At 43.2% G+C, this 27,148-nt stretch overlaps 1 protein-coding gene and 1 long non-coding RNA gene across 5 annotated transcripts in view; both read left to right on the top strand.

The window, feature by feature from the left end:
• The first annotated feature begins 1,110 nt into the window (after positions 1-1,110).
• LOC129832120 (segment polarity protein dishevelled homolog DVL-3-like) overlaps positions 1,111-27,148 on the top strand; it is a 55,051-nt gene continuing 29,013 nt past the window's right edge. The window contains exons 1-2 of one of the 4 annotated variants that reach the window (XM_055895901.1): positions 1,111-1,635; positions 24,404-24,473. In XM_055895901.1, the coding sequence (XP_055751876.1) occupies positions 1,475-1,635; positions 24,404-24,473 (231 nt within the window). In that variant the 5' untranslated portion in view covers positions 1,111-1,474. Of the gene's footprint in view, positions 1,636-2,019; positions 2,199-24,403; positions 24,474-27,148 lie in introns of those variants that run through there. The other 3 variants (XM_055895900.1, XM_055895902.1, XM_055895903.1) reach the window with 3 other exon arrangements.
• Positions 12,016-22,317, top strand: LOC129832121 (uncharacterized). The gene is made up of 3 exons (XR_008755872.1): positions 12,016-13,986; positions 21,181-21,326; positions 22,129-22,317. It is a non-coding gene; the product is annotated as an uncharacterized LOC129832121 (long non-coding RNA).

A 27,148-nucleotide genomic window follows, 5' to 3' on the forward strand; every position in this document is an offset into this window, starting at 1 on the left:
GGAGGAAACCTGGCACCATCCCTATGGTGAAGCATGGCGGTGACAGCATCATGCTGTGGGGACGTTTTTCAGTGGCAGGGACACTAATCCGGATTGAGGGAAAAATGAACGGAGCAAAGTACAGAGAGATCCTTTATGAAAAGCTGCTCCAGAGCGCTCAGGACCTCAGACAGGGGCAAAGGTTCACCTACCAACAGGACAATGACTCTGTTTCTTGAAATGCATTGTTGGTTAAGAAAATATTTATTAAATAAAAAGTAACACAATGAAATAACAATAACAAGGCTATATAATGGGGGTACCGGTACCAAGTCAATGTGCGGGGTTACGGGTTAGCTGAGGTAATTTGTACATGTTGGTTGAGGTAAAGTGAATATGCGTAGATAATAAACAGCGAGTAGCAGCAGTGTAAACACAAAGGGGGTGGGGGGTTAATGTAAATAGTCCGGGTGGCCATTTGATGAATTGTTCAGCAATGTGATCGAACCCCAGGCTGTAGTGACACCGCAACACTGTGATGCAGTGCCTTAGACTGCTGCGCCACTCGGAAAGGCCAAACGTACATTTTTGAAAAGCATGAGTTAAACCACTGTCCAAGCTCTGTCCCACTCCCAAACTAATATCAACCAGGAATACACTGGGTACGACACCTCTCCTTCAGCTCTCCTCCTTTTCTTTCCTCTCTTATCCTCTCCTCTCCCAGCTCATCCTTCACGTTAGGTCTTAACATGCCAGTGGCTGTTACTGCTCCAAAGACGCACTTAGCAAACGCTCTCTCTCCGTGGTGTTTTGGGAAACGCATGTTACATCTTCGGCTGTTGTTGGAACGATGTGTTTAAAACACTCGTGAGCAAGTTCCGTGGCTATCGGGAAAGGTCTACCTGAAGGCATATAATGATGAGAGGTTTGCCAACCTAAACTAAGCCTTGACACCAAACACATCGCATATGATCTAACAACAGACAGACAAATGGCCATTACTGGTAGGCTAAGACGTTTTTCCTTATAGGCTACATGATCCAAATCTATCCGTATTTTCTAAATCTTCAAGAGTTAAAATCAAATGTCTTGTTCATTTCATTCCCAGTCCTCTAGAGGGAGTTTCATTGGAATGTCGATAGGAGGGGCTATTCTCCCACATCGGCGGACAGATGTTACAACGAGCAGGGAAAGCGGTGTCCGCCGATGTAGAGCGCAATCCGAGGCTCATAACAGGGGCAAATTAACCCAATTCCGTTATTTTGTGATGAGAGACTGCAACGAACAAAAATAATACCACGTTTTTACGTGTTTTATTTGGACACATCTGTCCGCAGTTGGCGTCGTGCAGGGTCCGCCTCACGAAGTGGAGCGAAGAGTTGACAACAGCCGGGAAACAGGCTAGAGGAGACACTGTGGAATATCCAACGCCAGGGAGGGAGAGAGCGGACACGGAGCTGGATGTAACCGGATTTACCCTCCCCAGCGGTTCGCCATGGGGGAGACCAAAATTATCTATCATTTGGACGACCAGGAAACTCCGTACCTGGTCAAGTTGCCCATCGCTGCCGACAGGGTTACTCTTGCCGACTTCAAAAATGCCCTCAATAAACCCAACTATACATTTTTCTTCAAATCTATGGACGATGATTTCGGGTAAGACCATTGTGCAAAGTAACTTACTTTGCTGCTCTTCCATATAAATACGGGGCGTAGAAGTGGTGTATTTATCTTTCCTGTTATTGATACTGTTGGGTAGATACTGAGATTTTACATTCCCGTACTCATTCTCTCCGCCCCGCTTCTCCTGTCAATGTCACTCGATAGCCTAGGACTTTTAGAGCGCCTTTACGCATTGCTAAAATACAGTAAATAACTTTACCACCAGTGTTTTGAATAGACTACAAATATGTAATCCAATCTGATCAAATGGGATAGATTGTAGTTTATTTCATATATCAAGAGCGTCCATTTTGGAAATGGAGGACCCCGGTTATTGGCATCACTGAGGATACTGGGGGGGGGGGGGGGGGGCAGTGGTGCGGTTGGAAGTCAGATGTTTGTATGAGGGACGGAGTTGTTCCAAACGCTTGCTTTTCTGTTAATGTCACATCGGAAGTGTTGATGGTTTCTGAGGTCTCCCCTCCCACCCACAAAAAAAACAGACTATGCTTTGGGGCGAATCGAGGGAAAAACGGGTCAATCGACAGTGTTTAATGGTGAGTTACTATAGCGCACGGTTTTGCGCTTTCTCAGAAGAGCGGCCGTCCGTTGTGATCAATTTCGAGCGTAAAAAGGGTTTTACGAAATAACGAAACTTTGTGGAATTTTCCTAAATTCGATGGTTTACAGGGCAACTCCATCATGCACACGAGACAGTAGTCCTCGGTTGTCACTAGTTACCACAGCCGCAAAGTCATAAACACCCCCGCCTATTCTACAATTGATCTTCTTAACATGTGATTGTAAACCTAACCGTAACCACAGTGCTAACCTTATGCCTAAGCCTAACCTTAATACTAAAAAGCTGATTTTTGTTTTCATTAAGTTGTAAGAATTTTGTCTTTGACTGTGCTATCTAGTGGACATCCTAGTTCTCCCCATACTCTGATTTACTGAGGGTATTGTCTGTCTGAGCTGGTGGATTTTACTGTTCCGTGCTCTGTAGAGACTGATTTAACAGTAGTCAAAAAAAAAAATGCTTGGAAGAGGATGAACTTGATATTGTCCATTCCCAATTCCTTAGTTTTTATTGAAAATGGAGACTGGAAAGGGACCATGGAGAAGGTTTCTCTTTTGTGATCAATAGAAAATGAGGTTTCTTTAATCTCCTTGCCCTCAAATTCATCCTTCATTACTGTGTGTGTGTGTGTGTGTGTGTGTGTGTGTGTGTGTGTGTGTGTGTGTGTGTGTGTGTGTGTGTGTGTGTGTGTGTGTGTGTGTGTGTGTGTGAGAGCTTAGCTTGAATGTGTTGGAGAAAGATAAAATACATTTTGTGATCTGTGTTTATGGCTACTTTGTAGCATCTAGAAAGTTGGACTTGGAAATATTGTGGACAGGGATTGGGATTACCCTATTCATGGTTGATACCATGACATACACACAGGCTAGACAAAGTGTGGTCAGCAAGTGGTATGGTTTCATCCTCCTTCTACCCAGCAGTGTACAGTGCATTCGGAAAGTATTCAGACCCCTTGACTTTTTCCACATTTTGTTACGTTACAGCCTTATTCTAAAATGGATTAAATAAATGTAAAAATCCTCATCAATCTACACACAATACTCCCATAATGACAAAGCAAAAACAGGTTTTTAGACTTTTTGGAAATGTATTAAAAATATAAAACAGATACCTTTCTTACATAGATTTTCTGACCCTTTGCTATGAGGCTCAAAATTGAGCTCAGGTGCATCCTGTTTCCATTGATCATCATTGAGATGTTTCTACAGCTTGATTGTAGTCGTCTTGTGGTAAATTCAATTGATTGGACATGAATTGGAAAGGCACACACCTGTCTATATAAGGTCCCACAGTTGACAGTGCATGTCAGAGCAAAAACCAAGCCATGAGGTCGAAGGAATTGTCCTTAGAGCTCCGAGACAGGATTGTGTCGAGGCACAGATCTGGGGAAGGGTAAACGTTTCTGCAGCATTGAAGGTACCCAAGAACACATTGGCCTCCATCATTCTTAAGTGGAAGAAGTTTGGAACCACCAAGACTCTTCCTAGAGCTGACCACCTGGCCAAACGCCAAACTGAGCAATCAGGGGAGAAGGGTCTTGGTCAGGGAGGTGACCAAGAACTCAATGGTCACTCTGACAGAGCTCTAGAGTTCCTCTGTGGAGATGGAAGAATCTTCCAAAAGGACGGCCATCTCTGCAGCACTTCACTAATCAGGCCTTTATGGTAGAGTGGCCAGACGGAAGCAACTCCTCAGTAAAAGGCACATGACAGCCCACTTGGAGTTGCCAAAAGGCATCTAAAGTACTCCGACCACGAGAAAAAAGATTGAACTCTTTGGCCTGAAATGCCAAGCGTCACGTCTGAAGGAAACCTGGCACCATTCCTACGATGAAGCATGGTGATGGCAGCATCATGCTGTGGGGATGTTTTTCAGTGGCAGGGACTGGGAGACTAGTCAGGATCGAGGGAAAGATGAATGGAGCAAAGTACAGAGAGATCCTTGATGAAAACCTGCTCCAGAATGCTCAGGACCTCTGACTGGGGCAAAGGTTTACCTTCAAACAGGACAATGACACAAAGCACACAGCCTAGACAACACAGGAGTGGCATCGGGACAAGTCTCTAAATGTCCTTGAGGGGCCCAGCCAGAGCCCGGACTTGAAACCGATCGAACATCTCTGGAGAGACCTGAAAATAGCTGTGCAGCAAAGCTCCCTATCCAACCTGACAGAGCTTGAGAGGATCTGCAGAGAAGAATGGGATAAACTCCCCAAATACAGGTGTGCCAAGCTTGTAGCGTCATACCCAAGAAGACTCGAGGCTGTAATCGCTGCCAAAGGTGCTTCAGCAAAGTACTGAGTAAAGGGTCTGAATACTTATGTAAATGTAATATTTCAATTTTTTTTTTTTTATTACTTTGCTTTGTCATTATGGGGTATTGTGTGTAGGTTGATGAGGGGGAAAAAAACAATTGAATCCATTTTAGAATAATGCTGTAACATAACAAAATGTGGAAAAAGTCAAGGGGTCTGAATACTTTCCAAATGCACTCTATCTGTATATCAATGTAACACCATGGAGGAATACAATAATAATGAAGTGGATGGCTCAGAAATAAAAATAATGCACTCGAATTATTACTCAGGTAAAAAGTAACCTTTTTTCAGAATGGCATTAAAGAATTGCAGTTCCACATGTGGGACCTTTTCACATGTGAGGGGAATAACACTATTTCACCCCCTCATGTGAACTTACAATTGCACATTTGAAAGTTCGATTTTCACATGTGAACTTGTGATTACACACGTCAAACTACAATTGACGTGTGAGGTGAAAACGACATGTTATTCTCCTCGCACGAGAAACGGTGGTGCCAACTCTATTTAATACACGTGAAAGTATGGGTTCACGTGAAATTAAAGCTCAACATGTGAAAACAGCCATTTCACATTTGAAACTGCACATTTCAACAAAAAAAATTGTAAAGGCAGGTGCTGCTTCTGCTGCAGACCTGTAGCTGAGCAGGCATAATTATTTGATGTGCTATTCCTCCCTTCCTTGCAGTAATCACTGATCTTACGGGCATGAGCGGATTGGTGGAAGCTATGGCGTGATATCCTTGCGCTCACCTATCCAATCGTGTTAGACTAGTGATTACTTTAAGGAAGGACTGAAGGATGCTTTGGAGGATGGTATGTTAAATAAATACAAAAAAAATTATGTAAACAGAAGCCTGGTGTGGACCACTAGATCCTCACCCTACTGCTCTAGACCCCCAACCGGGTACATCTGTTTCTATAGTTGTGTGTGTGTGTGTGTGTGTGTAGTGGAGCAGAGTGCTCGCTCTCTTGCTCTCTCTCAGGAAGCTGACCTACTTTCCTCCCTTCTTCCTGTTTTATTTTCCTGTCCTCCCCTCTTCTCTGTCGACTTGAGACTATTTGCATATTAGATGTGTGCGCATGTACTGGGGGAATAGGTTAGCTGTCTTTGTCCCTGTGTTTTTGTCTGGTCTCTGTGGAATTTTAATCGGTCTCTCAGTCCCATTTGTGTTGTTTATGGCTGGGAAGATAAAAGGATGCAGACTCTGAACCTCAGAGATTATTACCCTCCCTTCCCCCCCTTTCACCTCTGTCCCTTCCCTCCTGCTCTCTTTTCCATCCCTCCTGTCCCTCTTTATCATCCTCCCTCTTTTTCATAGCTCTTCCCTCCTCCCTCCCTCCGTCCGTGTGTGTCCAGAGCAGCATCCGTCTTATTTGTCCGTAGTCAATCTGATCAGGGAGTGCTTCACTGCTTTTCCACATCAGTGGAGTAGTCTGCACCTGCAGGCCTGGATAGATGAACCAGTCAAACAACCCATATCAGGCCGTCCTTTGAGGCTCAGTTGGTAGAACATGGCGCTTGCAAAGCCAGGATTGTATTTTCGATTCCTGCTGGGGCCACCCAATACAGAAAAAGTATGCATGAGCTACTGTAGGTCACTTTGGAACGAGGATGCATGTACTACTGTAGGTGTCTTTGGAACAAGGATGGATGTTCTACTGTATGTGTCTTTGGAAAACAGTTGCTATATTATTATTATGTTTTAACCAACTCACAGCACAGGCCAAGAGGTAGACATTGGTAATAGCTAACAACTGCTTGATTCGGAATGACAAACAATCAGAATTGCAATGAGGTTACAACAAAACATTTTGGGGGAGAGAGTCCACAAAGTGCTAATGTATTAAAAGTGCTAATGTAACAAACCACAAGTTCATGTGTCCTCTCCTTGTCTTGGTATGTGTGACTGGGAGTGTGGATCTATGCAGACGTGTTGCCTGAGTTCTATTTGTTGTCCTTTGGTGTTGTGACCGGTCCGTGTGACCTGACCAGAGAGAACTGGGCTCTATTTATATAGGCTATAGAACCCAATTACTGCTCAATAGTTATTTTTCTGGCCATATCACTCGGTGAGGAATCAGGGAGGATAGGGCATAGAGGACAGGGGTAGATGATGAGGGAGATGGAGATGGATGGTTTCAGGGACAAACGAAGAGGGGCAAAGGGATTGAAAAGAAGGGTAGTTGCGAAGTGTGGACAGAACCAGAAGATGTCTGAACAATTTGTGTGTGACGGGCGTGAGATGAGAAAGGTTGAGGTTAGGCTGAGAAACATGGACTACGATCCAATATCCATACTAGGATATGACTTAGAATGCACGCCAATACGTGACCCAATTTTAAGAAGTATGCTAGTGTTCATATTCACCACCCAAGGGTAGTCAATGTGTCATTCACAGAGTGACCCAGCAGAGTCGAGGTTAAAAATGTATTGAAGATTTTGGAGAGTTTATGTTTTTTTATTCAAAGGCCAGTTCAGAACAAGTTCTCATTTACAACTGTGACCTGGCCAAGATAAAGCAAAGCAGTGTGACAAAAACAACAACACAGAGTTACACATAAACAAACGTACAGTCAATAACACAATAGAAAAGAAAAATAGAAAAATCTATGTACAGTGTGTGCAAGTGTAGAATAGTAAGGAGGTAGGCAATAAATAGACCATAGAGGCAAAATAATTACAATTTAGCATTAATACTGGAGTGATAGATAGAGATACTGGGGTGCAAAAGAGCAAGCGGGTAAGTAATAATATGGGGATGAGGTAGTTGGGTGTGCTATTTACAGATTGGCTGTGTACAGTGATCGGTAAGCTGCTCTGACAGTTGATGCTTAAAGTTAGAGAGGGAGATATAAGACTCCAGCTTCAGAGCTTTTTGCAATTCGTTCCAGTCATTGGCAGCAGATAACTGGAAGGTAAGGCGGCCAAAGGAAGTGTTGGCTTTGGGGATGACCAGTGAGATATACCCGCTGGAGAGCGTGCTACGGGTGGGTGTTGCTATGGTGACCAGTGAGCTGAGATAAGGCGGAGCTTATAGGTCTGTAACAGATATATATTTCACTTATTTTTCACAGCGTTAATGTTTTGAAAAGTTCGTAACTGATACATTTAGGAAAATCCTTAACAGTTTTGTTACATATACAATCACACCAACTACAGTTTACGGATTTCAATGCATTTGAATGCATCGCAAAAAGAAAACGTGGGCTTTTACACACAAGCCTCATAGAACCATCTTTGTATTACTTGTGTATTGCTATAAAACACTTTAAAAGGTTAAACTGCTTCCAACTTCCTTTCTCATTATACAATAATTTCAATAAAATTCCATATTTCTCTTCAGTGTATAACAGATATACTGTAGGTCTATAACAGTTTGGCTCTAGAGCAGGGGTGTCAAACATACGGCCCGCGGGCCGGAACCGGCCCCCAAGGAGGTTCGATCAGGCCCGCAGGATAATTTGAAAGTGGAAAAAATGCATAAAAGACATGGAATTAATATTTTTAATTCGCTGCAATTCATGGATCATCCGCTAAGGGGCGCACTCTTTCCATCAGAGTAGAAGACAAGCCGCATCACTGAGACAGACTGAAAACAGCAGACGGTATCAATGCGCCATCTGCTGCTTGTTACGACGTTGTTAATACCTTGGTCTCTACCTCTCCGCTACACCCTCATTCGCCAAAATGTCGTTATCCAAACGGAGAAAAGTAGATAAGGAGTGTAGAATTTTCAAAGAAAAATGGACCACGTCCTATTTATTTACAGAGATGCACGGAAAACCTTCGTGCTTGGTGTGTTTGCAACAAGTTTCGGTATTGAAGGAATATAATATTCGACGCCACTACGAGACTCATCACAGCGAAAAATATGACGGCTTGCAAGGACAACTGAGAAGAGATAAGATTAACGAATTGCTGGCGGGTCTGAGGAAACAGCAGTCAACTTTCATCCAGAGCCGAGAAGTCAGTGAAGCAGCGGTAAAAGCCAGCTACCTAATTGCTAGCGAAATAGCATTAGCATCGAAGCCGTATTCCGACGGTGACTTTGTTAAACGATGCATGATGAAGGCGGCTGAACTTGTATGTCCCGAGAAGCGACAAGCTTTTGCCAATATTAGCCTGACGAGGAATACTATAGCAGAGAGGATTTCGGAACTATCGGCAGATTTAGACAGTCAATTGAAACAGAGAGTCAAGTCATTTATTGCATTTTCCGTGGCAATTGACGAGAGCACTGACATCACAGACGTGACCCAACTGTCCATATTTATTCGAGGAGTTGATGAGACATTGACTGTTACTGAAGAGTTTCTTGAGTTGGTGCCAATGATGGACACCACAACAGCCGAGGACATTTTCGGCTCTGTCGTTGCTGCATTGGACAGAGTTGGAGTGGACTGGTCCCGCGCTGTCAGCCTGGCTACAGACGGCGCGCCATCCATGGTCGGAAAGAAAGCAGGTGTCGCGACAAAGTTCAAAGACAAAGTACAAGCCCTTAATGGAGGAGATCGTTTCTGGACATTTCACTGTATTTTGCACCAGGAGGCATTGTGTTGCAAGTCGCTGAAAATGGACCACGTCATGGAGGTGGTTGTTCGCACTGTTCGCACTGGAAATATGAGGTGTTTCATGAAATGTTTTGTAAAAGGATAGTTCATTAAATTTCAATATTTTCCTAATGTTCTTGTGCTTCTTTACACCAAAACAAAGGAAAGACATGATATTTTGGTTATTTATAGCAGAGTATGGTATAATTTTAATGGTCCGGCCCACTTGACATCTCCCTAGGCCGTATGTGGCCCACGATGCGAAATGAGTTTGACACCCCTGCTCTAGAGTGTCTCCCCCTTTGAAGAGGGGGATGACAGTGGCAGCTTTCCTTTCTTTGGGTATCTCAGATGATACGAAAGATAAGTTGAATAGGCTACTAATAGGGGTTGCAAAAATTCTGGTGCATAATTTTAGAAAGACAGGGTCCAGATTGTCTAGCCCAGCTGATTTGTAGGGATCCAGATTTTGCAGCTCTTTCAGAACATCAGCTGTCTGGATTTGGGTGAAGGAGAAGCATGGGTGGGCAAGTTGCTGCAGGGGGTGCTGAGATGTTGGCTGGGGTAGGGGTAGCCAGGTGGAAAGCATGGCCAGCCATGGAATAATGCTTATTGAAATTTTCAATCATTGTAGATTTATCGGTGGTGACAGTATTTTTCCTATCCTCAGTGCAATGGGCAGCTGGGAGGAGGTGTTCTTATTCTCCATGGACTTTACAGTGTCCCAAAACTTTTTGGAATTAGTGCTACAGGAAGCACATTTCTGTTTGTAAAAGCTAGCCTTAGCTTTCCTAACTGAATGAGTTTATTGGTTTCTGACTTCCCTGAAAAGTTGCATATCGCGGGGGCTATTCGATACTAATGCAGAACACCTGGTCAAGGGCAGTCAAGTCTGGGGTGAACCAAGGACTACTATATCTGTTCTTAGTTCTAAATTTTTTGAATGGAGCACGCTTATTCAAGATGGAGAGGAAAGCACTTTTAAAGAATAACCAGGAATCCTCTACTGATGGGATGAGGTCAATATCCTTCCAGGATACTCAGGCCTGGTCGATTAGAAAGGCCTGCTCGATTAAGTGTTTTAGGGAGCGTTTGACAGTGATGAGGGGTGGTCATTTGACCGCGGACCCAATACGCACGCGGGCAATGAGGCAGTGATTGCTGAGATCCTGGTTGAATTTAGCAGAGGTGTATTTAGAGTGCAAGTTGGTCAGGATGATATCTAAGAGGGTGCCCATGGTTACGGATTTAGTGTTGTACCTTGTAGGTTCCTTGATCATTTGTATGAGATTGAGGGCATCTATCTTAGATTGTAGGAAGGCCGGGGTGTTAAGCATGTCCCAGTTTAGGTCACTTAACAGTACGAACTCTGAAGATAGATGGGGGCGATGAATTCACATATGGTGTCCAGGGCACAGCTGGGGGCTGAAGGGGTCTATAACAAGCGGTAACGGTGAGATACTTGTTTCTGGAAAGGTGAATTTTCAAAAGTATAAGCTCAAATTGTTTGGGCACAGAAATGGATAGTATGACAGAACTCTGCAGGCTAACTCCGCCCCCTTTGGCAGTTCTATCTTGTCGAAAATGTTATAGTTAGGGATGGAAATTTCCGGATTTTCTCTGCTCACTCAGTGCTGGATTCAGACACGGCTAGGACATCCGGGTTGGCGGAGTGTGCTAAAGTAGTGAATAAAACAAACTTAGGGAGGAGGCTTCTAATGTTAACATGCGTGAAACCAAGGCTTTTACAGTTACAGAAGTCAACAAATGAGAGCGCCTCGGGAATAGGATTGATGCTAGGGGCTGCAGGGGTTAACCTCTACATCACCAGAGGAACAGAGGAGGAGTTGGATAAGAGTACGACTAAAGGCTATAAGAACTGGTCGTCTAGTGCGTCCGGAACAGAGAGTAAAAGGAGCGGACCATTTAAGCCAGGTGAGGTCACTGCATGTGTGGGGGGGAGGAACAAAAGGGCTAGCTAAGGCATATTGAGCAGGGCTGGAGGCTCTACAGTGAAATAAGACAAAAATCACTAACCAAAACAGAAATGGCCAAGGCATATTGACATTAGGGAGAGGCATGTGTAGCTGAGTGATCATAGGGTCCAGTGAGTAGCTAGGCGAGCTGGAGGCACGGCGATTCAGACAGCTAGCAGGCTAGCAGATGGGTCTCAGGGGGACGTATCAACGGAAGAGCCTGTTGAAACCCCCTTGGACGGTTTCATCGGCAGACCAGTCTAAATGGATCGGCGGGGCTCCGTGTTGGCAGCAAATGGTCCAGGCCAATTGGCAAAAGAGGTATTGAAGCCCAGGAATTGTCTGATGGATCTCTTCGGCTAGCAGGGAGATGGACCTAGCTCGAGGCTATTTCCAGGCTAACTGGTGCTTGCTTCGGCACAGAGACGTTAGCCAGGATAGCAGCTAGCTAGCTTCGATAATCCAGACTAAAGGTTCTGGGCTTAGGAATCCGGAGATGTGGTAGAGAAAAGCAGTCCGATATGCTCTGGGTTGATATCGCGCTGTGCAGACTGGCAGGAATTGACCGGCCTGAGGCTGGCAGATGTCCGAGTTAACGGTGAAGACCGCTAGCAGTGGCTTACTGACTACAAGCTAGTAGCTAGTTAGCTGGCTATCTTCTGATGGGGGTTCCGGTTCTAACGTATAGAAAATAACAGATCCATACCACATTGGGTGAGGCGGGTTGCAGGAGAGTATGATCAGTCCGTAGATGGAAATTGAGTTTTAAAAAAAATATATATATATATGTACGAAGAAAAATTATATACATGGGACGGGACAAGACAATCAAAACAGACATCCCATCTATGTAATATAATCCGTTTTTTATGGCCTGTACTACTGCTAGATTAGTGCTCACTCAGTGCTAGAACAATGGTAAATCCTGTGCTGCTGCTGGATTAGTGCTCACTCAGTGCTAGAACAATGATAAATCCTGTGCTGCTGCTGGATTAGTGCTCACTCAGTGCTAGAACAATGATAAATCCTGTGCTGCTGCTGGATTAGTGCTCACTCAGTGCTAGAACAATGATAAATCCTGTGCTGCTGCTGGATTAGTGCTCACTCAGTGCTAGAACAATGATAAATCCTGTGCTGCTGCTGGATTAGTGCTCCTGACCTATTTTACAACTACATGGAGGCCACACTATGGAGAGTTAATATCCCTCACCGCTGCTGCTATTAACTTGGAGTCACATGTAATCCCATGGACACACATATTAACACACACACCGATTTGTGAGCACACACTCACATGCACAGTTTACTGTTCTGTTCTTATTCTGGAAATAGGAGAAAGGGAGCGAGTGAGTGTCAAAAAAGGTAGCATGAGATGGAGGGAAAGAGAGGAGAACATAGACGAGAGATATAGAGGGGGAGAAACTGAGGGAGGGAGAATGAGATCACAGTTTGCTCAGGCCCGGGGATCTCAGAGTGGTGAGTAAAAAGATTATGGATAGGGGATAATCAGTTCTCAAGCATTTAATTTGCCTGTCCTGCGTGACTTAGGTAGCAGTCTGTGTGTGTATCCATTTGTATATCGAAAACCCTGCTGAGGCACTTTGGAGTTAATTAAAACGCAACATTTCATGTCATTGCGTGGCCTCATTCAGTTGCTCTGTTTTCTACCTATTACAGAGGTGACTATGCCAATGTCGTGTTTGAATCATGGCTTTGCATGAGGTGAGGGAGAGATAAAGAGAAAGGGATGACGAGCAGAACTGTGTGTGTGAGAGATTGAGCGTCGGGTCGAGGGAGAGAAAGGTAGAGAGGGGGGGAGAAAAAGGCATTAAAAGAGTATGAGAATTAGAGGGAGGGATGGATAGAGATGCAGAAAGAGAGAGTGAGAGAGATTAGTATTGTTTTTCATGTGCTTAATAAAATCAGCCGCAGGGCTCGGCCACCAGTGCTCGGGACTGCCACACCATGCATCCTAAATGGCACCCTATTCCTTTCATAGTGCACTACGTTTGACCAGAGCCCTCAAAGTAGTGAACTATGTAGGGAATAGGGTGCCATTTAGGACTCTGTGTTCAGCGACAGGGAACAGGAGACTCCTTCTCTTCTCTATGGCTCTTCGTCCGCCAGGGCAAATGGTAAAGTCATTATTCAAAGCATCTGTGTGTCTGAATGCATCGCCAGGTGTGTGTGTATGATAGAGGAGAGTTCCTGTCAGATTTCTTGTGTGTCTTTGTGTGTGTGTGACTTCTCTTACTCATGAGCAGAAAATACAGACGTGCTATCTTCATTTGAACAGGTTCTCGCAGCAGGAAAGTAATCCTGCAGCAACAAGAAATGTGAATTTGATTTGAATTATTAGGTGGATAATAATGAATGGACATTTGTGTTGGGGCTAATACATTTTTCGTTAGGGAAAATCAAGTCTGACATTTTTAAGTGGAAAGGATAAACTACAGAATCCTTTTTAAACCTTGAATACAGTCGAAGTTAGCATTTCATGCTGCGCAGGAAAATTCGATGCAACACAACAGAGTCATCAAATTAAAAATCTGTCCAGTATCTTTGCACACATTCAAACGTGGCTCAGGAGCAGGAGAAAACTAGGTCAGATAAATACATAAGGTAAATGTCTACTCACTGCTCATGATTGTCTACTCGTGTTTGTACGCATGGGTCAATGTTTGTGTAAAGGAAGACATTTTAAGTGATGTATTAAACCAGCCATATTGCGTTCTATGCTTATTTTTTATTTTCCATATATGTGATGCTCTTCACCTCTAACAACGCTCTAAACAGCAGTCTGTCTGTCTTTCCCCTTCCTCTCGGTGGTTTCTATGGCAACAGGGTTCACTCGGGGTCAGCACTTTTTTTCACGGAGCAGCTGCGGAGGGGCTAGTGGCGTGAGCAACTTTTTATAGGTTTGTGTTCATGTTTGAGAGAGACACACTGAGAAAAATGTGTGATATTGTAGAGCCTGTAGTGTATTGTTGCCACCTGGCCGTTGTCATTTCATGTATTTATTTGCCCCACACAACCACGTCAACTCAATTTCTCTTTACTATATGTCTTTGTTATTTTATTATTATACAGACACAATTGTTGGTATTAAAGGTCCAATACAGATGTTTTTATCTCAATATCAAATCATTTCTCTGTAACAGTTAAGTACCTCACTGTGAAATATTTGTTTTCCATTTAAAATGCTCAAAAATGCTCAAAAAAAGCTTTTTAGCAGAGAGCAATTTCTCGAGCAAGATTTTTGCTAGGACTGTCTGGATGTGATGCCAGTTGGGAGGGGAAAACTAGCTGTTATTGGCAGAGAGATTTGGAGATTGGTCTATTAACTCCTCTAACGTCTGGTGGTGTCACCAGGGCAGGCCAAAACTCCATCCCATCAAAACAGGCTGACATGTCAGTCTTTTCAAAAAGCTCTTACACTGAAAGGGCGTTATCATTTTCACACTACTATTCCAACCTCATAGTGTGGAAATATTCACTGAGGATACAAAACATGACAGACTGACCAGGTGAAAGTGATGATCCCTTATTGATGTCACTTGTTAAATCCACTTCAGTCAGTGTAGATGAAGGGGAGGAGGCAGGTTAAAGAAGGATTTTTAAGACTTGAAATAATTCAGACATGGATTGTGTGTGTGCCAGAACACAGCAGTATGACACCTACAACAACACAGAGTTACACATGGAATAAGCAAATATACAGTCAATGTGTGAAAATGAGGTAAGATAAGGGAGGTAAGGCAATAAATAGGCCATGGTGGCAAAGTCATTACAATATACAAATTAAACACTGGAGTGATAGATGTGCAGAAGATGAATGTGCAAGTAGAGATACTAGGGTGCAAAGGAGCAAGATCAATAAATAAATACAGTATGGGGATGAGGTAGTTGGATGGGCTATTTACAGATGGGCTATGTACATTGATCTGTGAGCTGCTCCGACAGCTGGTGCTTAAAGCTAGTGAGGGAGATATGAGTCTCCAGCGTCAGTGATTTTTGCAGTTCGTTCCAGTCAAAGGAGGAATTGGCTTTGGGGGTGACCAGTGAGATATACCTGCTGGAGCGCGTGCTACGGGTGGGTGCTGCTATGGTGACCAGTGAGCTGAGATATGTCTGGGCTTTACCTAGCGAAGGCTTATAGATGACCTGGAGCCAGTGGGTTTGACGACGAGTATTAAGCGAGGGCCAGCCAATGAGAGAGTACAGGTCGCAGTGGTGGGTAGTATATGGGGCTTTGGTGACGAAACGGATGGGACTGTGATAGACTGCATCCAATTTTATGAGTAGAGTGTTGGAGGCTATTTTGTAAATGACATCGCCGAAATCGAGGATCAGTAGGATAGTCAGTTTTACGAGGGTATGCTTGGCAGCATGAGTGAAGGATGCTTTGTTGCGAAATAGGAAGCCGATTTCTAGATTTCATTTTGGATTGGAGATGCTTAATGTGAGTCTGGAAGGAGAGTTTACAGTCTAGCCAGACACCTTGGTATTTGTAGTTGTCCACATATTCTAAATCAGAACCGTCCAGAGTAGTGATGCTGGACGGGCGGGCAGGTGCGGCCAGCGATCGGTTGAAGAGTTTTGTTTTACTTGCATTTCAGAGCAGTTGGAGGCCACGGAAGGAGAGTTGTATGGCATTGAAGCTCGTCTGGAGGTTAGTTAACACAGTGTCCAAAGAAGGGCCAGAAGTATACAGAATGGTGTCGTCTGCGTAGAGGTGGATTAGAGAATCACCAGCAGCAAGAGCGACATCATTGATGTATACAGAGAAGAGAGTCGGCCCGAGAATTGAACCCTGTGGCACCCCCATAGAGACTGCCAGAGGTCCGGACAACAGGCCCTCCGATTTAACACACTGAACTCTGTCTGAGAGTAGTTGGTGAACCAGGCGAGGCAGTCATTTGAGAAACCAGGTCTATTGAGTCTGCCGATAAGAATGTGGTGATTGACAGTCAAAGCCTTGGCCAGGTCGATGAATACGGCTGCACAGTAATGTCTCTTATCGATGGCGGTTATGATATCGTTTAGGACCTTGAGCGTGGCTGAGGTGCACCCATGACCAGCTCTGTCTAAATTGTTTCAATATCTTTTTGAATTGTAATTACTTGAATTGTAATTACTTGCTACTGTGGCCTAATTATTGCCTTACCTCCTCACGCCATTTGCACACACTACATATAGACTTTCTTTTTTTTCTATTGTGTTATGGAATAAACAAGCGTACAGTCAATGTCGCACTGCTTTGCTTTATCTTGGCCAGGTCACAGTTGTTAATGAGAACTTGTTCTCAACTAGCTTACCTGGTTAAATAAAGGTGAAATAAAAAATAAAAAATAATGTATGTATATAAATGTATGTAAAAAAATATATATTTCATTTACCTCATCTTGCGAGGGCATCTGCACTTTTTTTTATTTTTTTTCGGGGGGGGGGGGGTGTTCAGATACAATATTTCAATTCATATCAATTAATATTCCGCTCATATAATTTCAATTCATTATTTCACACATTGTGCCTGTTTCATTGGAATGTTGAAAAAACATTGTCTTCAGTTTTCTGTGGGTTAGCAGAATTTTCCATCAACGTCCCAACAAACATACACAGAACATGTGTCCAAAGAAAAATTCATTACACATCACCTCTTGTTACTGTTGCCGAGCCAATCAAGGCCTTGATTTGTGAACCTCTGATCCATTCATAGCTCTTTGTCTGTTGGAAAGGTTCGGGATACTCACACACTTTTTAACATTGAGTCCATTCGGAAAGTATTCAGACCCCATAACTTTTTCAAAAAAAATGTACGTTACAGCCTTATTCTAAAATGGAATAAATAACTCTTTGGCCTGAGTGGCTTCCGTCTGGCCACTCTACCATAAAGGCCTGATTGGTGGAGTGCTGCAGAGATGGTTGTCCTTCTGGAAGGTTCTCTCATCTGCACAGAGGATCTCTGGAGCTCTGTCAGAGAGACCATCGGGCTCTTGGTCACCTCCCTGAGCAAGGCCCTTCCGTCTTCTATTTAAGAATGATGGAGGCCACTGTGTTCTTGGGGAACTTCGATGCTGCAGAATTTTTTCTACCTTTCCCCAGATCTGTGCCTTGACACATTCCTGTCTCGGAGCTCTACGGACAATTCCTTAGACCTGATGGCTTGGTTTTTGCTCTGACATGCACTTTCAACTGTAGGACATCATATACAGTTGAAGTCGGAAGTTTACATAAACATTAGCCAAATACATTTAAACTTAGTAATTTTATTTTTATTTTATTTTTTATTTTTTTACAATTTCTGACATTTAATAAAAGTACAAATTCCCTGTTTTAGGTTAGTATCACCACTTTATTTAGAGAATGTGAAATGTCAGAATAATACTAGAGAGAATGATTTATTTCAGCTTTTATTTCGTTCACCATATTCCCAGTGGGTCAGAAGTTTACATACACTCAATTAGTATTTGGTAGCATTGCCTTTAAATTGTTTAACTTGGGTCAAACATTTCGGGTAGCCTTCCACAAGCTTCCCACAATAAGTTGGGTGAATTTTGGCCCATTCCTCCTGACAGAGCTGGTGTAACTGAGTCAGGTTTGTAGGCCTCCTTGCTCGCACACGCTTTTTCAGTTCTGCCCATACATTTTCTATAGGATTGAGGTCAGGGCTTTGTGATGGCCACTCCAATACCTTGATTTTGTTGTCCTTAAGCGATTTTGCCACAACTTTGGAAGTATGCTTGGCGTCATTGTCCATTTGGAAGACCCATTTGCGACCAAGATTTTACTTCCTGACTGATGTCTTGAGATGTTGCTTCAATATATCCACATAATTTCCCTACCACCTGATGCCATCTATTTTGTGTAGTGCACCAGTCCCTCCTGCAGCAAAGCACCCCCACAACATGATGCTTCCACCCCTGTGCTTCACGGTTGGGGATGGTGTTCTTCGGCTTGCAAGCCTCCCCCTTTTTTCTCCAAACATAACAATGGTCATTATGGCCAAACAGTTCTATATTTGTTTCATCAGACCAGAGGACATTTCTACAAAAAGTATGATCTTTGTGCAATGTGCAGTTGCGAAATGGTCTGGCTTTTTTATGGCGGTTTCAGGTTATGTCGATATAGGACTCGTTTTACTGTGGTTATAGATACGTTTGTACCTGTTTCCTCCAGCATCTTCACAAGGTCCTTTGCTGTTGTTCTGGGATTGATTTTCACATTTCGCACCAAAGTATATTCATCTCTAAGAGACAGAATCTGTCTCCTTCCTGAGTGGTATGACGGCTGCGTGGTCCCATGGTGTTTATACTTGCGTACTATTGTTTGTACAGATGAACGTGGTACCTTCAGGTGTTTGGAAATTGCTCCCAAGAATGAACCAGACTTGTGGAGGTCTACAATTTTTCTGAGGTCTTGGCTGATTTCTTTTGATTTTCCCATGATGTCAAGCAAAGAGGCACTGAGTTTGAAGGTAGGCCTTGAAATACATCCACAGGTACACCTCCAATTGACTCAAATTATGTCAATTAGTCTATCAGAAGCTTCTAAAGCCATGACATAATTTTCTGGAATTTCCCAAGCTGTTTAAAGGCACAGTCAACTTGGTGTATGTAAACTTTTGACCCACTGGAATTGTGATCCAGTGAATTATAAGTGAAATAATCTGTCTGTAAACAATTGTTGGAAAAATTACTTGTGTCTTGCACAAAGTAGATGTCCTAACCAACTTGCCAAAACTATAGTTTGTTAATTAACAAGGAATTTGTGGAGTGGTTGAAAAACGAGTTTTAATGACTCCAACCTAAGTGTATGTAAACTTCTGACTTCAACTGTAGATAGGTGTGTGCCTTTCCAAATCATGTCCAATCAATGGATTTTCCCACAGGTGAACTCAAATCAAGTTATAGAAACATCTCAAGGATGATCAATGGAAACAGGATGCACATGAGCTCAATTGAGAGGCTCATAGCAAAGGGTCTAAATCTAAAAACATGTTTCTGCTTTGTCATTATGGAGCACTGTGTGTAGATTGATGAGGATTTTTTTTTAAATGTAATCAATTTTAGAATAAGTCTGTTACGTGGAAAAAGGGAAGGGGTCTGAATACTTCCTGTGTGTGTGTGTGTGTGTGTGTGTGTGTGTGTGTGTGTGTGTGTGTGTGTGTGTGTGTGTGTGTGTGTGTGTGTGTGTGTGTGTGTGTGTGTGTGTGTGTGTGTACACCTTGCCTTGATGACAGCTTTGCACACTCTTTGCATTCTCTCAACCAGCTTCATGAGGTAGTCACCTGGAATGCTTTTCAAACAACAGGTGTGCCTTGTTAAAAGTACATTTTTGGAATTTCTGTCACGCCCTGGCCTTAGTATTATTTGTTTTCTTTATTATTTTAGTTTGGTCAGGGTGTGACATGGGGAATGTTTGTGTTTTGTTGGTTTTGGGTGATTATATGGTAAAGGGGGTGTTGGGTGTAGTGTATGGGTTTGTGTTGAGTGCATGTGTCTAGCGTTGTCTATGTTGGTTTAGTTGTCTAGGAGAGTCTATGGTTGCCTGAATGAGTTCCCAATTAGAGACAGCTGATTTCTGTTGTCTCTGATTGGGAGCCATATTTAGGGTAGCCATAGGCTTTCATGTGATGTGGGTAATTGTCTATGTTATACGTTTGTAGCCTGTGTGTGCACTTCGTTATTAGCTTCACGATCGTTTTCTTGTTTTGTTTAGTGTGTAAGTGTTTTTGTTTCGTTTTACCTTCGTATTCATTAAAAGGAATATTGCTTATTTTCCTACTGCTGCGTTTTGGTCCGTCAATCCTCCACACGATCGTGACAATTTCTTTCCTTAATGCGTTTGAGCATATCAGTTGTGTTGTGACAAGGTATGCAGAAGATAGCCCTATTTGGTAAAATACCAAGTCCATATTATGGCAAGATCAGCTCAAATAAGCAAAGAGAAACAGCAGTCCATCATTACCTTACGACATGAAGGTCAATCAATGTTGAACATTTCAAGTTCTTTGAATGTTTTTTCAAGTGCTGTCGCAAAACCCATCGCTATGATGAAACTGGCTGTCATGAAGACCGCCACAGGAATGGAAGACCCAGAGTTACCTCTGCTGCAGAGGATAAGTTCATTAGAGTTACCAGCCTCAGAAATTGCAGCCCAAATAAATGCTTCACAGAGTTCAAGTAACAGACACATCTCAACATCAACTGTTCAGAGGAGACTGCGTGAATCAGGCCTTCATGGTCGAATTGCTGCAAAGAAATCACTACTAAAGGACACCAATAATAAGAAGAGACTTGCTTGGGCCAAGAAACAGGAGCAATGGACATTGAGATTTTTGGTTACAACCGCCGTGTTTTTGTGAGACGCAGAGTAGGTGAATGGATGGTCTCCGTATGTGTGGTTCCCACCGTGAAGCATGGAGGAGGAGGTGTGGGTGTGCTTTGCTGGTGACTGTCAGTGATTTATTTAGAGTTCAAGGCACGCTTAACCAGCATGGCTACCACAGCATTCTGCAGCGATACGCATCCCATCTGGTTTGGCGCGTAGTGGGACTATAATTTAGTTTTTCAACAGGACAATGACCCAACACACCTCCAGGCTGTATAAGGGCTATTTTACAAGAAGGAGAGTCATGGAGTGCTCCATCAGATGACCTGCCCTCCGCAGTCATCCGACCTCAACCCAATTGAGATGGTTTGGGATGAATTGGACTGCAGAGTGAAGTAAAAGCAGCCAACAAGTGCTCAGTATATGTGGGAACTCCTTCAAGACTGTTGGAAAAGCATTCCAGGTGAAGCTGGTTGAGAGAATTCCAAGAGTGTGCAAAGCTGTCAACCTTGGCGAAGGGTGCCTACTTTGAAGAATCTAAAATATATTTTGATTTGTTCAACACTTTTTTGCTTACTACATGATTCCATATGTGTTATTTCATAGTTTGATGTCTTCACTATTATTCTATATTGTATAAAATAGAAAAACCCTTGAATGAGTAGGTGTGTCCAAACTTTTGACTGGTACTTATCTCTCTATATCTATCTCTCTATATCTCTCAATATCTATCGATCGATCTCAGTTCTATGATTTTTAAATTCTCTCTCTTTCTGTAGGACAGTGTGGTGGACTGTCAGCTCTCAGACCTTCGCGAGGAGGACACTGTAGAAGCTGTCCCCACGGTGACAAGGACAGGCAGAGACTGGACAACATGCTGATGCTGAAGAAAGGGCTGAGGGACAATCACACCCTCCCTGCCCAAGTGAGCCTGGCTTATTGTATTGTGCTAACAGAACACACACACAGGACACCATCGAAGTTGGCTCTACATAGGAGTTGGCTAAATGGCACCATCTGATAGTTGGCTATATGGCACCAGACTAACATTTGGCTGATAGTCAGAACAGAAAGAGTGAAACTTCAATGTACTGGAGGACTACTCTCGGAATTGTTGGCGTTGTTACAGGATAGATAGAAAGGAGAATAGGATGTGGTTTGTTTGAGTAGCACCTGAATGCGAGGGTAAGCGGTTATGCATAGCAGAGGACCATTTTTTTTTATGTTGAGGCACTCCAGGTAGTATGAATCAGGTTACTATTAGAGATGTCTACACTGATGCCCCATCTAAGAAATAGGGTACCATTTGGAACGTATCCCTAGCATTGAAAGATGATCAACTATTGTTCCTCCTGTGCAGGCTGAACCTGGCATTGGCCTACACTGAGCTAACAGAGGAGTGTAGGGCAGCCCCCCGAAGGTACTCATCAATTCCATGCAAGAATATTCCTCTGTGTTGCCTTAGGAATAAATCTCTCTCTACCACGGGAGCTGGGTCGTGTAATAGGTCTGACTGTCAAGCAGACTGAGAACCCGAGGAAGGCATCCCACGAGCAGATGGCTCAGTATGTCCAAACACACGATGCAAATATGAAAGATTATACTCCATGTTGATGTTGGATGAAATAGATTGACCATTGTGCTCACACTGGTTTAGGGAAGTTAGAGAAATGCATTATGTTTGATGCCATGCCAACTGATGCCTGTCCCCCTCCCCCATCCTCCAGGTCTAAGAGGCTGCCCAGCGTCGCTCCTCGTCCAGATCAATTTTGATTACAATATCCCTGAGATGAATGTTGTGTATACTGTAACGTTATGGCTATGATGGAGATAACTTGTACCTTTTTATTTTTATGTACCAATGTATTCCCCTAACCTTATTCTTTCAATAAAGTTCATATTTTATTCATATTATAGTACTTGTTTTGTCTTTCTTTGTCAAATGTAAGACTAAGTGCTATTTGCAATTCATTTTGGTGCAGATTTTTGTTCAATACACTATCCAGATAAAGTGTCTGATCAAGGAACATGACATAGAAAATGCCATCGGTCACTAAAACAGCTGTAACGTGTTCACAGTAAAAGGTATTTCTATTCTGATTGCAGATGTTCAATCATTACAAAACAAGGAAGACTCAATAAGGTTTTCTCCATCTTCATTAGAAAGTTGTGTAAATGGCAGTTGTTTGGGGAAAAAAGGATGGATTTTCATGTAAGATACATATTTTCACAGGTGTTATTTCTTGACTGATTACAATTGTATCGATGGGGATGTCATATCAGTTGAAAGGGCTTTTTCTCAGCTTTCAAATGATGTGTCATGTTTTCATATATGGTTTTACACCAACATATTATGCACGCAGAGCTCATTAATGCACACATAATCATGATCCAGCAAGAAATGGATCATTTCGCTCAGGCTGTAAAGGGTTAGTTTGTGTTGTTTTGCAGGTCATAGAGTCCCCTCTCTGTCACATTGGCCGCTGTCTCCAAGCTTTCCGCTTTAGTTGAGTCGTCATCCACTTTAGAAGTAAGCAGTGCAAGATATTCATTTACCGGATATAATTGCAAGTCGAGGGCAGAGGTAATTTCCTGATAGTAGTGGCCAACTCTTTCTTTTGTCGGGTGTTGAGAGCCGACATGTTCCCACAGGTGAACTGGGAATGGACAGATTATGCTCCCTGCTGGAGTGTAATAGCTACAGTGTTGCTCCTTGTAATACAGCGAACGTCCCACACCTTAATATGGTGTTATATGTTGACAATTATTTGAAAATATGTCAGTTAACTCATAGTTATGTTGCATGCCACCGGAACCGGACGTTCTGTTTTCAACACCTTTCAATATGACAACTTGCGAGGATAATGACACTGAGAAAGTCTCAGTGCCATTATCCTCGCAAGGTGAGGTGTTGCAAACAGGTGTCAATCATTTTGACTCCTTCCGTTTTGATAGGAAAAATATTTGTATTGCTTGTTAAACAAAGTCTCTTTCTCTGAGCAATTGTATTGGTATAAAATAATAGAATTTACCAATATAGCTCAGTATTTGAATAGTTCATTTTATACATTCCTTTTTGCTCATCTTTATCAAATGTGTCAATAATTTCGGAGCCCACTGTATACACTCGCCGGACAGTTTAATTAGTAAACCCATCTAGTATTGGGTCGAACCCCCCTTTGACTCCAGAACAGTCTGAATTCTTCGGGGCATTCTTCAAGGTGTCGGAAACATTCCACAGCCCGTTCCATCTCATCCCAAAGATGCTCTATTGGGTTGAGGTCTGGGGACTGCGTAGGCCACTCAAGAAAACTGAACTCGCTGTCATGTACCAGGCAATGTTTTCCACTCCTCAATTGTCCATTGTTGGTGATCGCGTGCCCACTGGAGCAGCTTCTTCTGGTTTTTAGTAGATAGGAGTAGAACCCGGTGTGGTAGTCTGCTACAATACCCCATCCGTGACAGAGACAGACGAATTGTGTGTTCCGGGATGTTGTCTGCACACCACTGTTATACTTTGCCATTATTTGCCGGTTTGTGGCCCGCCTGTTAGCTTGCACCATTCTTGCCATTCTCCTTCGACCTCTGACATCAACGAGCTGTTGTTGCCCATACACTGTCGCTGACAGAATGCTTTTTGTTTGCCGCAGCTTTCTCGGTAAACCCTAGACACAGTCGTGCATAAAAAACCCAGAAGGCCGGCGAATTTCTGAGATATTGGTTCCGGCGCGCCTGGCACCGACGATCGTGCCACGCTCAAAGTTGCTTAGGTGACTCGTTTTGCCCGTTTGTAACGTTCAATTGAACTGTAACTGAATTCCTCAACGCCTGTCTGCCTGCTTTATATAGCAAGCCACGGCCACGTGACTCACTCTCTGTAGGAGTGAACCATTTTCGTGGACGGGGTTGTGTACTTAATAAACTGGCCACTGAGTGAGGTTGCCTTTAATGTTGTGATGTGTGTAACCCGGTGGATTTTGACTCCCTCCTTTATCCCCTCAGGGTGGTGAAGGAGGAGATCTCAGACGACAATGCCAAACTTCCCTGTTTCAACGGCCGGGTCGTGTCATGGGTGAGCATCTGTTCTTCATGTTTATCACCGTCATCACCTATGCCCTCTCTCAATTCCACCGCAGTTCAGTGTTTCTCTCTCTCTCATTTCAACCACAGCCCGATTTTTTTGTTCTCTCTCCATCTGTCTCTCGGTCTCTCTTTCTCCCTCTCTCTCTCCGTATACCTGCATGACCCCTCTGTGTGCAGACGTCCCTCATCAGGAGGTCGAGAAGAGGCCCGTGTATGTTAACACTCCTAACACTTTTAAAATGCATCACACCGTGGTGTTACTGTATGTAAAGGTTACATGACGGTATACCTCACAATTATTATCAAAATTGAGCTGTAAAACACTACTTGATAGGATGCATGTGTGGAATTGTGGAATGTTAGGAGCAGACTGTGTGTGTGTGTCTACATCACGTATGTGTGTGTGTGACTGTTTACTAGCTAGGCAACAGCTAACAAACTTGTTTAATGGGTTTTGGTGAGATCTGTTTTGGCTTCAGATGGTTCGCTCATTTGGGAGCTGTGTGTCTGTGTGTCTGTCCTGCTGTGTGTTGGCAACTGTGTGTGACGATGCTTTTGTGCGTGCATTTGAGAGCTGTGTGTGTGTAGTTGGTTGGTTTTTTGTCATTCATTTGTGTACTCTCGGTTGTGCTCTAGAAACCAAAGTCCATCGCTGTCTGATAGGTGAGATGGAATGACTCAGCCAAGACCAGCTACAGTGCATTCAGAAAGTATTCAGACCTCTTGACTTTTTCCTCATTTTGTTACGTTACAGCCTTATTCTAAAATGGATTAAATACATTCCCCCCCCCCTCAGCAATCTATACACAATACCCCATAATGACAAATCAAAAACAGGTTTTTCGAAATGTTTGTAAATGTATTAAAAATAAAAAAACAGATACCTTATTTACAGGCTGGTAACTCACTTATCCTCTGCAGCAGAGGTACATTTGAGTCTTCCTTTCCTGTGGCGGTCCTCATGAGAACCAGTTTCATCATAGTGCTTAATGGTTTTTGCGACTGAAATTTTCCGTATTGACTGACCTTCATGTCTTAAAGTAATGTATTGTAATTTCTCTGATGCTTATTTGAGCTGTTCTTGCCATAATATGGACTTGGTCTTTTACCAAATAGAGCTATCTTCTGTATACCACCCCTACCTTGTCACAACACAACTGTTTGGCTCAAACGCGTTAAGGAAAGAAATTCCACAAATTAACAAGGCACACCTGTTAATTGAAATGCATTCCAGGTGACTACCTCATGAAGCTGGTTAAGAGAATGCAAAGAGTGTGCAAAGCAGTTATCAAGACAAAGGGTGGCAACCTTTGAAGATTTCAGCAAATTCTAAAAACCTGTTTTTGCTTTGTCATTATGGGGTAGTGTGTAGATTGATGGGAGAGAGAAAACAACAATTGAATCAAATGTCAAGTGGTCTGAATACTTTTCCGAATGCACTGTAGCCTAGGCAGGCTGGGCTGAAACTCAAAGAATATGACTCCAAGAGAACACTTATGTAGAAAGAACGAGACTAGCTAAATTCTTTAGAAACTGCTAGAATGTATCTACTCCTCTCACATCCATGAGCTAACATACAGGAAGTATTCGGGAAGTATTCAGACCGCTTGACCGCCATTTTTTTTTTTTACATTACAGCCTTATTCTAAAATGGATTAAATATTTGTCTCTCAAATCTACACACAATAACGCATTATGACAAAGCAAAACGTTTTTGCATTTTTTGCAAATGTATTAAAAACAGAAGTACCTTATTTACATAAGTATTCAGACCCTTTGCTATGAGACTCGAAATTGAGCTCAGATGCATCCTGTTTCCATTGATCATCCTTGAAGTTTCCACAACTTGATTTACCACCTGTGGTAAATTCAATTGATTGGACATGATTTGGAAAGGCACACACTTGTCTATATAAGGTCCCACAGTTGACAGTGCATGTCAGAGCAAAAACCAAGCCATGAGGTCGAAGGAATTTTCCGTAGAGCTCCGAGACAGGATTGTGTCAAAGCACAAAACAATTCTGCAGCATTGAACGTCCCCAAGAACACAGTGGCCTCCATCATTCTTAAATGGAAGAAGTTTGGAACTACCAAGACTCTTCCTAGAGCTGGCCGCCCGGTCAAACTGAGCAATCGGGGAAGACGGGCCCGATGGCAACTCTGACAGAGCTCCAGAGTTCTTCTGTGGAGATGGGAGAACTTTCCAGAAGGACAACCATCTCTGCAGCACTCCACAAATCAGGCCTTTATGGTAGCCTGGCCAGACGGGAGACACTCCTCAGTAAAAGGCACATGACAGCCCGCTTGGAGTTTGCCAAAAGGCACCTAAAGACTCTCAGGCCATGAGAAACAAGATTCTCTGGTCTGATGAAACCAAGATTGAACTCTTTGGCCTGAATGCCAAGTGTCACATCTGGAGGAAACCTGGCACCATCCCTACGGTGAAGCATGGTGGTGGCAGCATCATGCTGTGGAGATGTTTTTCAGTGGCAGGGACTGGGAGACTAGTCAGGATTGAGGCAAAGATGAACGGAGTATAATACAGAGAGATCCTTGATGAAAACCTGCTCAGGACCTCAGACTGGGGCGAAGGTTCACCTTGCAACAGGACAACAACCCTAAGCACACAGCCAAGACAATTCAGGACTGGCTTTGGGACAAGTC

Source organism: Salvelinus fontinalis, chromosome 33 (assembly GCF_029448725.1).
Source record: "Salvelinus fontinalis isolate EN_2023a chromosome 33, ASM2944872v1, whole genome shotgun sequence".
NCBI classification, from domain to species: domain Eukaryota; kingdom Metazoa; phylum Chordata; class Actinopteri; order Salmoniformes; family Salmonidae; genus Salvelinus; species Salvelinus fontinalis.